The following is a 15,792-nucleotide window of genomic DNA, read 5'->3' as shown; positions in this document are numbered from 1 at the left end:
ATTAGTGTTATATTTATGGATTTATTTAATAGTTTAAGAGAGCTGCTTAATAGAGTAACTGTCAGGAAGGGGTCTCTGATTTGATTTCTTCAGGGATGTTGGGGGGCGGGGGTGAAGTCTTGGAAAAGTGTTTCCCTAGAGATACCTACAGCTGCTCTTGATTCTGTTTCCCTTTCCCTCCCTCTTTTGCTCAGGAGAGGATAATCTCCAGAGGAAAGCATAAAATAGTAAACGTGTTTAATATTTCACCCGAGTTCTGCTTTCCTGCCCCTAACTATCCAGAGGCACACAGAGCACACAGTCAGGCCCCCTCCTTTGCCTACCGCCCTTTATGATGGTGAATTTCTTTCTTGGCTGATGTTTGGATCTGTCTCTTCTTTATTTCAGTCATTTTGTTCACCAAGAATTTTCTGCTTCTTGCCTTTAGTGACTGTTGAGAGCAGGGCTGTCTTGACCGGACTTGCTGGCGGTGGAGTTTCACTCTAACCTGGCACTGCTAAATGAAGTGTGTCTCCCTAACATTGAGATCAGTTTGACCTCTCTGCCTTTGAGGAAAATGTACAAGGAATACGAATGAGCTCAACTTTTAGTTTAGCTGTAGTGATTAGGACTGTGATACATACTTAGTTTTATTCTTGGATTGTATTGTTAATATTTGGTGAACTGATCTTTTATTATTCCTGCTTGTGCGATGAAGAGAAAGTGCCTGTTCATTAGCACATACCAAGTGTCCACTCTGTGGCTAAGCACTGTGCATAAAATGGAGAACAACAAATCAGACGTGATCTCTTACCAGGTAATTTAGTGGCTTCCTGGGTTTGGTATCCTAAATTGTTACATTTATTTGGTTAGCACTCTTGTGTTACCTAACAGTTACCAAATATAGTGCCATCTGATCTGGAAAAGTATGCTGTCCTCTTGGCAGAGCAGAGACAACAGTCCTGGGGCCTGGGCAAGGGACAGGGAGTGCAGGCCTACATGGGGTCAGTCCTCAGAGACTCTTCCTCTTCTATTAAGGTTATGTTAGAGATCCATAAACAGGGAAAAGACTAATTTTAAGACCTATTTTAAAAACAGGTGTTAAATGGTAACTGTTGAAAATCAAATAATGTAATACAGTAGAATAAAGGACCATAGCTACTTGATCATCTCAATAAATACAGTAAAAAAAAAAATCCAACATATTTTCATAATAAAAATATTAAACCAACTAGGAATAGAAGGGAACTTCCTCAATCTGATATTAGACATCTGTGAAAAACCTACAGGTATCATTGTACTTAAAGGTGGAAGGAAGACTGAATGTTTTCACCCTAAGTTCAGGGACAAGAGAAGAATGTCCACTTTTGTCATTTCTATTCAACATTGTACCAGATGTTCTAGCCAGGGCAGTTAGGCAAGAAAATGAAATAAAAGCCATCTAACTTGGCAAGGAAGAAGTAAAACTATCTCTTTTGCAGGTGATATGATCTTATGTAGAAAATCTTAAGGAATCCACTGAAAACTATTAGAACTATTAAATGAATTCAGTAATGTTACAGGATACAAGATGAATATACAAGAATGAATTGTATTTCTCTGGGACTTGCTCGTGGTGCAGTGGTTAAGAATCTGCCTGCCAATGCAGGGGACACGGGCTCAATCCCTGGTCCGGGAAGATTCCCACATGCTGTGGAGCAACTAAGCCCGTGCGCCACAACTACTGAGCCCATGTGCCACAACTACTGAAGCTTGTGTGCCCTGGAGCCTGCGTGCCACAACTACTGAACCCAAGTGCTACACCTACTGAAGCCTGCGTGCCTAGGGCCCATGCTTCGCAATAAGAGAAGCTCCCGCTTGCCGCAACTAGAGAAGCCTGCGTGCAGCAACAGAGACGCGACACAGCCAAAAATAAATAAAATTATTTTAAAAAAAGAATGAATTGTATTTCTATATATCAGCAGTGAGCAATCAAAATGACATAGAAAAACAGTTCATTTCCAGTAGCATCAAAAAGAGCAAAATACTTAGGAATGAATTTAACAAAATGAGCACAAAATTTGTACTCTGAAAACTACAAAACACTGTGGAAAGATGTCGCATGTTCATGAGTTGGAAGACTTAATGTTGTTAAGATGGCAGTTCTCTCCAAATTGATCTACAGATTCAAGACAATTTTTGTCAAAATCCCAGCTGGCTTTTTTGTAGAAATTGATGTGCTGAATCTAAAATTCTTATGAGGGACTTCCCTGGTGGCACAGTGGTTAATAAGAGTCCTCCTGCCAATGCAGGGGACATGGGTTCCAGCCCTGGTCCAGGAAGATCCCACATGCCGCGGAGCAACTAAGCTTGTGTACCACAACTACTGAGCCTGCACTCTAGAGCCCGCAAGCCACAATTACTGAGCCCTTGTGCCACAACTGCTGAAGCCCACGCGCCTAGAGCCCATGCTGCACAACAAGAGAAGCCACCACAATGAGAAGCCCGCACACCGCAACAAAGAGTAGCCCCTGCTCGCCGCAACTAGAGAAAGTCTGCGTGCAGCAACGAAGACCCAATGCAACCATAAATAAATACATTAATTAATTAAAAAATAAAATTCATATGAAAATGTAGGGGACTCAGCCAAAATTGTCTTTGAGCAGGAGGAAGTTGAAAAACCTACACTTTCTGATTCCAGAATGTACTACAAGGCTACAGTAATCAAACTGGTTTTGGCATAAGCATAGACATACAGATCAATGGAATAAAATTGAGAATTCAGAAATAAACCCTCACATTTATGATCATTAATTAATTAATTAATTAATTACCAAGATGCCAAGACATTTCAGTAGGATAAGACTAGTCTTTTCAACAAATGGTACTAGGACATCTGGATATCCACATGCAAAAGAATGGAGTTGGACCCTTACCTCGCACTATAACATAAAATATAAATCAAAATGGATCATGGACCTAAATGCAAGAACTAAAACTATAAAATTCTTAGGGGCTTCCCTGGTGGCTCCGTGGTTGAGAGTCCGCCTGCCGATGCGGGGAACACGGGTTCGTGCCCCGGTCCGGGAAGATCCCACATGCTGCGGAGCAGCTGGGCCCGTGAGCCATGCCCGCTGGGCCTGCACGTCCGGAGCCTGTGCTCCGCAACGGGAGAGGCTACAGCAGTGAGAGGCCCCCGTAACGCAAAAAAAAAAAAAAAAAAAAATTCTTAGAAGAAAACCTAGGAATAAATCTTTGTGACCTTGAGCAAACCCTTCTTAGATATGACACCAAAAGCACAAGGAACAAAAGAATAAGATAAATCAGACTTTATTAAAAAAACTAACAAAATCCCTTTTCTTTAAAGGTCAGAGTCAAGAAAATGGAAGAACAACCTACAAAGTGGGAGAAACTTCTTGCAAAGTATATGTCTAATAAGGAATCTATATCCATAATTTAGAAAGCCTTACGACTCAATAATAAAAAGACAAATAATTCAACTTAAAAATGGACAAAGGATCTGAATTGATATTTCTCTTAAGATACACAAATAGTCAATAAACATATGAAAAGATTGTCAACACGGTTAGTCATTAGGGAATTACAAATCAAAACCATAATGAGGGACTTCCCTGGTGGTCCAGTGGTTAAAACCCTGCGCTCCCAGTGCAGGGGGCCCAGGTTTCATCCCTGGTCAGGGAGCTAGATCCTGCCTGCTGCAACTAACAGCCCTCGTGCCGCAACTAAGACCTGGCGCAGCCAAATAAATAAATATTAAACAAAAAAACCACAGGGCTTCCCTGGTGGTGCAGTGGTTGAGAGTCCGCCTGCTGATGCAGGGGACACGGGTTCGTGCCCCGGTCCGGGAAGATCCCACATGCTGCGGAGTGGCTGGGCCCGTGAGCCATGGCTGCTGAGCCTGCGCTCCGCAACGGGAGAGGCCACAACGGTGAGAGGCCCACGTACCACACAAAAAAACCAAAAACAAAACCATAATGAGATACCACTTCACACCCACTAGGATGGCTATAATAAAAAAGACAGTAATAAAGTGTTGGAGATGTAGAGAAATTGGAACCCTCATACACTGCTGGTGGGAAAGTAAAATGGTGTAGCTGCTTTGGAATATAGTCTGGCAGTACCCCACAAAGTTAAGCATAGAATTACCACATGACTAAGCAATACCACTCCTAGGTATGTACCCAAGAGAAATAAGAATAAATAAAGTAAGTAAATATTTTTTTAAAAAAGAAGAAGAAGGTGGTTGGATCTACTGTTATTATTTAAAAGAAAACAAAAGAACTTCCCAGCCGAGCTGTAACAGTTTTCAAAGAAACATTCAGCCTTGCGTTGTCCTGATGGAAGATTATGCGTTTTCTGTTGACTAATTCTGGATGCTGTTTGTTGAGTGCTGCTTTCAGTCGGTCTAATTGGGAGCAGTACTTGTTGGAATTAATCATTTAGTTTTCTGGGACTTCCCTGGCGGTCCAGTGGTTAAGACTCCACCCTTCCAATGCAAGGGGCACGGGTTCAGTTCCTGGTCAAGGAACTAAGATCCCACATGCCATGAGGTGCAGCCAAAAAAAACTATTTATTTATTTATTTTATTTTAAAATTTTTGGCTGCATCGGGTCTTTGTGCACGGACTTCTCTCTAGTTCTGGTGTGGGCTCAAGTAGTTGTGGCACGTGGGCTCAGTTGCCCCACGGCATGTGGGATCTTAGATCACTGACCAGGGATTGAACCCATGTACCCTGCATTGGAAGGCAGATTCTTTACCACTGGACCACCAGGGAAGTCCTCAAAAAAGTGTTTTAAAAAAAAGTCGTTCGGTGTTCCAGAAGGAGCTCATAATAGAGGATTCCCTTCCAATCCCACCATATACACCACATCACCTTCTTCGGATGAAGACTGGCCTTTGGTGTGGTTGGTGGTGGTTCATTTTGCTTGCCCCACTATCTCTTCCATTCCACATTATTGTACAGTATCCACTTTTCATCGCCCGTCATAATTTGTTTTAAAAATGGAATGTTTTCGTTATGTTTAAGTAGAGAATTGCATGAGGAAATATGGTTAAGAAGGTTTTTTTCACTTACGTGGAACCCAAACATCAAAGCAATTAACGTAACCAAGCTGGTGCAAATGATTTTCAGCACTTGATTTGGATATTTTGAGTATGTCAGCTGTCTCCCTCATGGTATAACATTGATTGTTCTCAGTTAATGTCTCAGTTTGATTGCTATCAACTTCAACTGGTCTACCCAACTGTGGAGCATTGTCCAGCAGGAAATCTCCAGCACAAAACTTCACAAACCACTTTTGACATGTTCGATTAGTCACAGCACCCTTTCCATACACTGTGCAGATCTTTTTTGCATTTCAGTTACGTTTTTACCTTTCTTGAAATAATAAAGCATAAGATGCTGAAAACATTGCTTTTTTTCTTCCATCTTCATATTAAAATGGCTACACAAAAGTTCACCAGTTTTGATAATTTTTTTTTTAATGCACAGATATGACAGCTGTCACATACAATCTAACAGGATTGTCTTGAATGAAGTTAAAGACAACTACATGCTGCTAGAGCCATCTTTCGGAAAAAACCGAATGAACTTTTTTGCTAACCCAATAAAAGGATCTTTGATGAATGTATTCTAAAATACAGAGCAAGAGAAGCTAGACATTCTTAAATAGTAAGTCCATCAAATCAGGGTAGCTGAGTTGTCCTTGAAGAAATGATGAGTCCTGGTTTTTCAGGATAGTCCCAATTTATTGATAAAGTCCTTTTCCCCATTGTCAACCCAAATATCCTGGAAACCTTAAATTGCTAGATACAAATGTCACACCCCCACCCCTAGCCTGTCTCAGCCAGAGCAGGGCAATAATCTTCTATTGGACTATACACTGTTTGTTAACTTTTAGATTTGAACTCTCTGGTCCCCCTACTTCTAGGTGGATATTTTTTCTTTAAATAATTGTTACGGGGAATTCTCTGGCGGTCCAGTGGTTAGGACTCCATGCTTTCACTGCCGAGGGCCCGGATTCAGTCCCTGGTCAGGGAACTAAGGTCCCACGAGCTGCGAGGTACGGCTTAAATAAATAAATATATGTATGTATGTATGTTATAGTCATTAAATCATAGTCTTTTTTTTCCTCTGAACTACAAGAAGATGCAAATTCCCATGCTTCATTTTCCCTGTCAGTATTCATTCATTACTAAAATTTGTGTTTATAAAATCATGTCATAGATGTTACACATTTCAGTGTGTCAGTGTATCTTACAGAATTTTACGTCTTAAATTAGGGACTTGACTAAAAGGATTCTAAGTCTTATGGTGAGATTTTTGCATTTCTTTTTGGAAGGCTATTTCTTGGGAAGATTTCCATAGTTAATTGTTCTTATCCATTGTTTTGACTATTAGTTTTTTTTTCCATTTTTTTAAAATTAATTTTTATTGGAGTATAGTTGCTTTACACTGTTGTGTTTCTGCTGTGCAGCAAACTGAATCGGTTATACGTATACATATATCCACTCTTTTTTAGGTTTCCTTCCCATTTAGGTCACCATTTAGTTAACTTTTAGAGGGTGGTGTTTAGTGATCCTGTCCTGAAATTCTCTAGGCTTAGATCTTATTTGGGTCCCGTAACCCAAATTAAACAGATTAAAATAACTGTTGTTCCTTTGTAACACTCCTTCTTCCTTGAATTAGTCATGAGTCCTTGGAGTAAGAATTAGTGATGAAAGTTTCATGGTGTTATTAATATATTCTAATAATATAAGAAAATAAGATAGAGGCAACTCTTATATACACTACCGAATGTAAAATAGTTAGCTAGTGGGAAGCAGCAGCATAGCACAGGGAGATCAGCTCAGTGCTTTGCGATGACCTAGTGGGGTGGGATAGGGAGGGTCAGAGGGAGGCTCAGGGGGGAGGGGATATGGGGATATATGTATGCATGTGGCTGATTCACTTTGGTGTACAACAGAAACTAACACAGTATCGTGAAGCAATTATACTACAATAAAGATCTATTTTTTAAAAAAAAGAGGCAACTCTGTCTGCTTCATTGCTGCAGGGAAACAGGTGGTGCTGGAGAAAGAGGTTGGTGCTAAAAAGAATACCTAGTACTTTGGTTTTTAAATTGGTTGTAATGTGGATATTGAAGTGAGAGTTAAAACCATGAGAAATGCTGTGATTATGCTCTTTAAGGTGCATAAGATTCTTGAGGAAATTGAATATCCTATGAGATAGTAAGTTTCATATTAATGGAAATGAGAAAAGGAAAAAAAAGTGGTTTGCTCAGCAAAACCCTGTAGAAATATTAAGTTACAGCAGTGGAGTCATTCAAAACAGTTAGGTGTAGATATCCAGAGATCAGACTGTTCACCATACGCAATAGTTCCCTGGCCCAGCTCAATTCCTGTGTCCTTTCATGGGTTCAGAGAGCTTTAAAGGACTTAGTTTTGAATTGGTTTTACGTATTAGGAAGGCTGTGGGTGTGTTATGTTGTTGTTTTGTTTTCAGGTTATAGTATGTTTGCCTTAAAGTTTTATTTGCTTGATTAGTAGTAAGTCCTCTTTCTATGAAAGAAAATAAACAGTAACATCTTAACGGAAGATCCGAAAGAACTTTTTGGCCAACCCAGTAGCTTGACCATTTAGGGCTGCCAAGGTTGGAGCCCCAGGGCAGCCCATTGAGAAGCTGTATTTGGCACTACTTAGTTTTAGGAACTCAGTCTCCTGCCAAATGTAACCTATCCACAGTGTTCCAAACATGGGGCAAACAGTATTAAATTTAACTACCGAAATGTTCCTTCTGGTGAATTCAGCAAGACACCTACCATGTGCCAAACACAATGCTGGCATAGTCACTAGGGACACTAAGAAGAAACTTAACAATCTGGAGTGAGAAGGGGAGAGGAGTAATTGAATTCTTTCTTATCTTTGAGAGTCTTTGATTTAGAGAAGCTTGCTTTGGCCCTCGCTGCCAATATTATTCTTGTTGCTTGGAGTTGAAAAATAAGATCTGTATTTTTAATGACATAAAAGCCATGTAATTATATACCTTAAGGCCTTTGTTTTGTTTTACGTTAAAATGTATCTGCTCTTCCAAGGACCAGTGGCTTGGTGGAGAAGGCTTGGGCTTTAAAAAGGGTGGTCGGTCTGGAAATTACCCTCTCACATGGCTCTGCAGGTTAAAGATGAACCCTTCCTCCAAGTGACAGAATTATATCTGAAACCATTTCAGAAGGCTGTTTGAAATTCTACACTTGGGTTTTAAATAAAAAGGGGGGAGGGTAGAACAACAGTGGTATAAATACAAGATGGAGGAGGAGGATATCTTGCAGCTGAAGAAGGGTTTATGAGAAAGGATTTGAGGGCCTAGTGACTCATCTCACTCTGAATCAACATGTGGTGTGGCTGCTAGAAAGAGAAATCTTAGGATGCATTAGTAGTGTCTAAATAGTTTTATAATAGGCCAAATTTGGTGAATTACATTTAGTTCTGAGTATCCCAGTGAAGGAGGACAAACTGGAATTGATTCAGTGGCAAACAGGGTGATAATGTGGATATGAAACCATGTCATCTGAAGGATGTTGGAAAGTTGAGGGTATTTGGATCATACCAGCCCTTAACTAGGAGTTTAGGGACTGGATCCTATATCTCTGCCTGCTAACATGCTGAGTACTACTTGTTCAATAGGTGGATTCTTTTATATTGCTGGTGTAGGAACATGGCTATTTTATTCTGAATGAAACAGCATGTCCAGGAAGAGTGGGCATTGCTGAAGAAACAAAACTTCCTTTGGGGGAAATTTTAATTTGAACAGAAACCAAACTTCTTAAAGAAAAACCGGAACGAACTTTTTGGCCAACCCAATACTTGTAACATGTAAAACGTGCTAAGTTGATTTTCAAGGTGATATTTGTCTGTCATATTTTCCATACTATTTTTAGAGCATGGACATGGAAGAAATGTTAGAAATGGGAAAAGCTATGTGTAAACACAATGAAGTTTTAAAGGTCTTCAAAGTAGAACTGTGAGTTGTTTTGAATGAATTTTGGTAATTTAATCAGATAGCCTTAGTTATGGTTGTCCCTACCTTACACTAAAATGTTTGTATAAAATGTTTATATACATGAAATCTATTTATGTATATCAGGAGAAGAGACTTCTCAGTCTTCTGGACCTTTCCCTTTTTTGTGTGACTTGCTCTTTCATAGTCTTCAGGTGACTGCTTAAATGCCATCTCTGGACCATCCTGTCTAAATAACTCACTACCACACTTAATAAATTTGCCAACATTATGCGTTCTTTGCCTTCTTCCTAGTACTTACCAGAATTTGAAATTACATTTTTGCTTGCTTGCTTGGTTATGATCTATCTGTAACTCTAGATTATAAGTTCCATGGAGGCAAAGACCAAGTCTACTTTAATTTACCATTGTTTGTCCACTCTCTAGAGTTCTCTTGAATGAGTTAAGATATTCATTGATTTATTTCCAGCTCTGGTTTTGTATCATCCAAAGTTATTCCTCTTAACTCTCAGGGAGTAGTGATGTTTTAAAATTAGTTTCAGTTCACATTAAAGAAGTTCTAGGAGTGAGGGTGGTGTCACAGTATTGTGACTCTTGAGTACATTTGTCAATTCTAGTAAATTTAATATAGGTAGAAGTGTTAAATTTGTCTCTATCTGTATTTTTTTTTTTTTTGCGGTATGCGGCCCTCTCCCGTTGCGGAGCTCCTGACGTGCAGGCTCAGCGGCCATGGCTCACGGGCCTAGCCACTTTGCGGCATGTGGGATCTTCCCGGACCGGGGCACGAACCCGTGTCCCCTGCATTGGCAGGCGGACTGTCAACCACTGCGCCACCAGGGAAGCCCACTAGCTGTATTTTTAAAAAATACTTTGCCGCCTTTCTATTTGTTCACTTGGTTGTGTCGGGTCTTTTTTTTTTTTAATTTTTTTTTATTAGTTTCTGCTTTATAACAAAGTGAATCAGTCATACATATACATCTGTTCCCACATCCCTTCCCTCATGCATCTCCCTCCCTCCCACCCTCCCCATCCCACCCCTCCAGGTGGTCACAAAGCACCAAGCTGATCTCCCTGTGCTCTGCGGCTGCTTCCCACTATCTATCTACCTTATGTTTGGTAGTGTATATATGTCCATGCCTCTCTTTCGCTTTGTCACAGCTTACCCTTCCCCCTCCCCATATCCTCAAGTCCATTCTCTAGTAGGTCTGTGTCTTTATTCCGTGTGTCGGGTCTTAGTTGCTACCAGTGGGCTCCTTAGTTGTGGCACGTGTTCTCCTTAGTTGTGGCACATGTGCTCCTTAGTTGTGGCTTGCAGACTCCTTAGTTGTGGCATGCGAACTCTTAGTTGCAGCATGCTGTGGGATCTAGTTCCCTGACCAGGGATTGAACCCGGGCTTCCTGCATTGGGAGTGTGGAGTCTTAGCCACTGGACCACCAGGGAAGTCTCTCTTATCTGTATTTAGATGACGACTTTTTCTTCCTTTTCATGAAAATTAGGTTCTTAATTTTCCAGTGACTTGGAGTTGAAATGAGTATTTCCTTTTCTACTGACTTGTTCCCCCTTCTCCTTTTTTCTTTTTCTTTTTTTCCCTTTTTCCTGCCGGGCAGCGCAGGCTTGCAGGATCTTAGCTTCCCGACCAGAGATTGAACTTGTGCCCCCCGGGAGTGAAAGTGAGGACTCCTAACCACTGGACCACCAGGGAATTCCCTCCCCTTTTCTTTTAAAGTCTGATATTGTCCACCCATTGTGTAACTGATCTAAAAGGGTATTTATTTCTAGCCTAAGCTAAATTGAAGACTGGACAGAGAAGTTGCTAGGAAAAGATACCCCTAGACTTGGAACAGAAAAAAGCCATTTAGCAAGAATGAACCTAGAGAATCCCCAAATATGCTGAAGGCCAACCAGAAAAACAATGTATTTTCAGTATTCAGTTTCTGTAAATTGCTTATTTACACCTCCACCTCATATCTCTAAATAACTTATTCCTCTACCCTGGCTTTGTATAATGACGCTACTTCCAAAAATTGGTTTCAAACTGAAACATCTTTGACCTTGCTAAAGCATGTAACAGTTTGATCCTTTTGGCAGGATCTAGACTGTAGGTCTTTGGTATCCTCATTTAGCAATCTCTTACTTATCACTGTTTGTCTCTGGCTTCCTAGCACTTTCTCAGTCTTCTAAATTTATGTCTCTGAGATTATGGTTATTTCCCTTATGAGCTGGAGCTATAGCAGCTTCTCGGACTTCTTTGCCTTTCCAAAAGTTCTTAAAATTCAAATCTAAAACTTGAATATAGTAATTATAAACAGATACCACCTTTCAGTTGGTCTCTGTCTTGCCTTCTTTACCAGATCCTAAACTCAGTAAGAGTGGAGACTTGAATCATTTATTCATCCCACAAGTCTCTGCATGCCTTCTGTGTGCCAGACACTGCTCTGCCGAGGCTGTATAATGGTAGTTAAGAGCACTGGTTTAGAGCCAGGTCACCTGGGTTCAAATCCCAGCCCTGCCACTTAAAGCAGAGTGCCCTTGGGCAAGTTAGTTACCTTCTTCATGTCTCAGTATGGGCATCTGTAAAAAGTGATGTAATAATACCCTCCTTGAGGTTAAGTTAATAAAAATACTGTTTAAGTGTTTGCTGTTCTGGGCATTGAGGATACAGCAGTAAATAAGAAAGATGAGATTTCTGCTGGTGGGAGCTTACATCCTACTTGGGTAGAGGAGGAAAAACAAAGTAAACAAGTACAAAGTAAACAAGTTTCAAGTACTGGATTTAGTGCTGGGAAGAAGAAAACAAGGTACTGGACTAGACCTTAGAGAATGACTGGGTGGCTGCTTTTGATTGGGTGGCCAGGGCAAACCTCTGGGGAGATAGCTTTTGAGTTGGGATCTGAATAGCAAGAAAATCTGAGAGATAGGGGAGGGTGAAATGTTCATTGATTATTGTTTTCTATTGTTTTCCCTTCACAAGCCAGGCGCAACATTACATAAAAGACTCTTTTGTTAGGCAGTGAGGCAGCGAGGTGTGATAGGATAAGTCCTGGAGTTCTGGTCTGGTTTGGGTATTAACTAGCTTTCTGATCTTTGAAAAAAAAAGAAAAAACAGTTTTGCTTTTTTCATGGGAAAATGACCCTGAAAGAAGGTTGACTCTTGAAGCTAGTGATGGGCTAGAAGAAAGTAGAGGTTCTTCTCCTTATAAATTACTTTAGTCCTATGTTTATGGATTAATATCCTGTATTTTGGGACTTCTCTGGTGGCGCAGTGGTTAACAATCTGCCTGCCAATGCAGGGGACGTGGGTTCGAGCCCTGGTCCAGGAAGATCCCACGTGCTGCAGAGCTGCTAAGCCCGTGCCCCACAACTACTGAGCCTGCGCTCTAGAGCCCGCGAGCCACAAGTACTGAAGCACGCGCGCCTAGAGCCCGTGCTCCGCAACAAGAGAGGCCACCGCAATGAGAAGCCCGCGCACTGCAACAAAGAGTAGCCCCTGCTCGCCACAACTAGAGAAAGCCAGTGCGCAGCAACGAAGACGCAACGCAGCCAAAAAAAAAATCCTATATTTTACAGGATGTAGTACATCCTGTTGTGGTGTTACAATATTTGAGGATATTCTGTCACACTGTTTTTTTTTGAGCACAAATAAACAGATTTTAATTCTTTGCTAAGATAAATAATATACATAGGTACTTGGTAATACTGAAGAAGATAAAAAAGAAGATAAAAATTAGAAAAATACAAAATGGAAAGATATAACTATAGATGTAATGAGCAGATGTATGATTATAATTATAGGTGTAATACATAATTGTAGGTGTAAAGGAGGTTACAGAATCTCTCACACTTTAAACCTTTTCCTTTGAAGTAAATATTAAGGATATGCCTCATGGATTCAGGGTCCAGGAAGTAGGGAAATGGTAAGATGTGCCACAAACTCTATAACCAAGATGTCATTGCATAGAGTTTCTTCTGTGAGGACTGGGAAGCCTGTCTCAGGTCATCTCAGTTCATTCATTCATTCATTCATTTATTTATATTTTTATTTATTTATTTATTTTGCGGTACGCGGGCCTCTCACTGTCATGCCCTCTCCCGTTGCGGAGGTGCAGGCTCAGCGGCCATGGCTCACAGGCCTAGCCGCTCCGCGGCATGTGGGATCTTCCCGGACCGGGGCACGAACCTGTGTCCCCTGCATCGGCAGGTGGACTCTTCAACCACTGTGCCACCGGGGAAGCCCTCAGTACTTTTATTAACAGTTAACTTAGTTTGCAAAACTTGTCTGCTTATTGAGAAAAGACTGTGTGCCCCAGGTTATCGATAGCTCTCCTCATTTTTGTCTGTGTTTCATGGTGTTCCCCAGTTAGAGTTACAGGTCAGGTTTTCCATTTGCTGCTGTGGGTTGGTATGTTGGGAATTGTACTGCTTAGAAATCCCCCTTGGTAAAAGGGCAAAGGGTGTTTGGTTTGGTTTGGTTTGAACAGTCATTTCATCTTTTTTTGTTTGTTTCTAAGTGTCCATGGAAGTTCAAGAGACTCACTCATTTGCAAAGGGGCTCACTCATTTGTTTGATTCTATTTTCTTACATTAGGTGTAATTGAAAAGCGACCCTCTCTTTAGAGATGTCAAAAACAAACAAATCTAAGTCTGGATCTCGCTCTTCTCGATCAAGATCTGCATCAAGATCTCGTTCTCGTTCGTTTTCGAAGTCTCGGTCCAGAAGTCGGTCTGTCTCTCGTTCAAGGAAACGCAGGCTGAGGTAAGGGGGTGTGATTGTATAATGAGATAATCATTGATTGGTCAGTATAGGTCTCTGAAGATCTTTTGTTAGACCCTTTCTGTGAGTGTCACATGGAGGTGCGGGGTTGGCTTGAGGTGGAGTGTTGGGCTGTAAGATATTCCAGATCTCTTCAAATGTTACAATTTCAAATCATCTTTGATTGCCATGCTGTTGGCCTAATTCCTTTTCTTTCCTGCCAGCACATAACTGTTTTTCATCCACTGTGGAAGAAAGAGCATTTTATTTTTATTTAAGCTTCTTGCTTCAAACCTCTACACCTGATTATTTTTCAGATTATTTTTGGAGGCTTGGACCAAGGTTTATTTGCATCATCAGCAAAGAAAGGATAGCTAAGAGGATTAATAGTATGATCAACATTGCAAGGAAAAGAAACCTTAACTCACTAAAATAATTAAACCTTAAAAAACTTAATCAGGAGTCCTTTGTATATATATACCTGATAGGCCAACTACTAACAAGCTGCATCTATTTAGTAAAACACATCTTGCAACTGCCTAAAAATCACTATTGTAGACATCACTTTGCCTTAGTAAATGTGCAAATAATTCTTTTGAATTTATTGCTAGTATTCTTTAATTTAGTCAATTTCTACACCTTTAGTTGGATTATTTCCTATTTCAGCTATGTCTTGGAATATAATGCCAAACTTCCAGCATCTTTCCTCTTTTGTTGTGTTATGAGTTCGGTTTTTCATTCTTTAAAACTTTCTTTTGTGAGTAGATAAGAACCTGTTAGTAAATATAAGTTTCTATATGTGTATTAGAGAAATATTGATGTATCTAAATGTTTAAATACCAAAAGGGGATCTTTGTACAATTTCATTCTTTTTGTCAGAGCTGCAGTAGGCAAGGAGACAATTTCTCAGTTTTACCACTTGGCGCCCCTGCTGATTATTTTAGATGAGTATCTAGAGCCCTTCTCTTAAATGAATTATGCAGTTTAAAATAAACTCAGGAATAGTTATTATTAATCTTTATTCTTGATGGTTTCCATAGTCCTACTTCTAAAAGAGTCTATAAACAAATGGTTGGTAGGCTTCCCCCCCACCCCCACCCTCCCAACAAGAATAAGTTAATTCTTTTTTTAATACATTTATTTATTTTTATTTATTTATTATTTTTGGCTGTGTTGGGTCTTCATTGCTGTGTGCGGGCTTTCTCTAGTTGTAGCGAGCAGGGGCTACTCCTCCTTGCGGTGTGTGGGCTTCTCATTGTGGTGGCTTCTCCTGTTGCGGACCACGGGCTCTAGGCATGCGGGCTTCAGTAGTTGTGGCACGTGGGTTCAGTAGTTGTGGTTCGCGGGCTCTAGAGCACAGGCCCAGTAGTTGTGGTGCACAGGCTTCGTTGCGCCACGACATGTGGGATCTTCCTGGACCAGGGCTGGAACCCGTGTCCCCTGCATCGGCAGGTGGATTCTTAACCACTGCACCACCAGGGAAGCCCAAGAATAAGTTAATTCTTACGTGGAATCTGTGAGAAGCCTGTCTGAAAATTAATTTCAGAACAGAGATTGAACAAAAAATAGGTGTGCATAAATGTTAATGACTCCCATATAGTGTAGAACAGGAAGTTATAAACTTTGAGTCTCTCACTCAAAAACACTCCATTTTTTTTTCTTTTTTAAGATAACATTAGACCTTGAGGGTAACCAATCCTAACTTTATTTTTCTCTCCCATGTTTCTTGGGCACACATTTTTATACCAAACTTTGTTTGAGGCCTGTGCTAGGTAGTCTCTCTGTTGCCCAATTGTGTCAGAGTCTGTATGTAAGTAAATTCTCTTTTATCTTCTCAAACCCCACCCCCCAACCCCCCCCAAAATGAGGGAAAGTCCACTAAATATATCTACTCCAGGAAGTTGCTATCAAGGCCATTGGACCGAGCAGAGACTCTTAGTAAACTCCTACCTTGCACCCAGAGTCTTTGATCTGGTTTGCTTAAATCTCAGTTTCAGCTCATTTGGTTCTTTAAAACTTAATCTAGTAAATGGAAACTAAATAATT

The 15,792-nt window shown here is 40.6% G+C and overlaps 1 protein-coding gene across 4 annotated transcripts in view; it reads left to right on the top strand.

The window, feature by feature from the left end:
• Nucleotides 1–15,792, top strand: part of THRAP3 (thyroid hormone receptor associated protein 3) — a 74,724-nt gene that overhangs the window by 40,726 nt on the left and 18,206 nt on the right. For all 4 annotated transcript variants that reach the window (XM_081225831.1, XM_081225830.1, XM_081225828.1 and 1 more), the window contains one exon: nucleotides 13,582–13,749. In XM_081225831.1, coding sequence (XP_081081957.1) covers nucleotides 13,613–13,749 — 137 coding nt within the window. In that variant the 5' untranslated portion in view covers nucleotides 13,582–13,612. The remainder of the gene's footprint in view (nucleotides 1–13,581; nucleotides 13,750–15,792) is intronic.

Source organism: Mesoplodon bidens (genome assembly GCF_964165515.1).
Source record: "Mesoplodon bidens genome assembly, chromosome: 2".
Classification (NCBI taxonomy): Eukaryota; Metazoa; Chordata; class Mammalia; order Artiodactyla; family Ziphiidae; genus Mesoplodon; species Mesoplodon bidens.
This window is presented reverse-complemented; position numbering and strand designations above follow the sequence as displayed.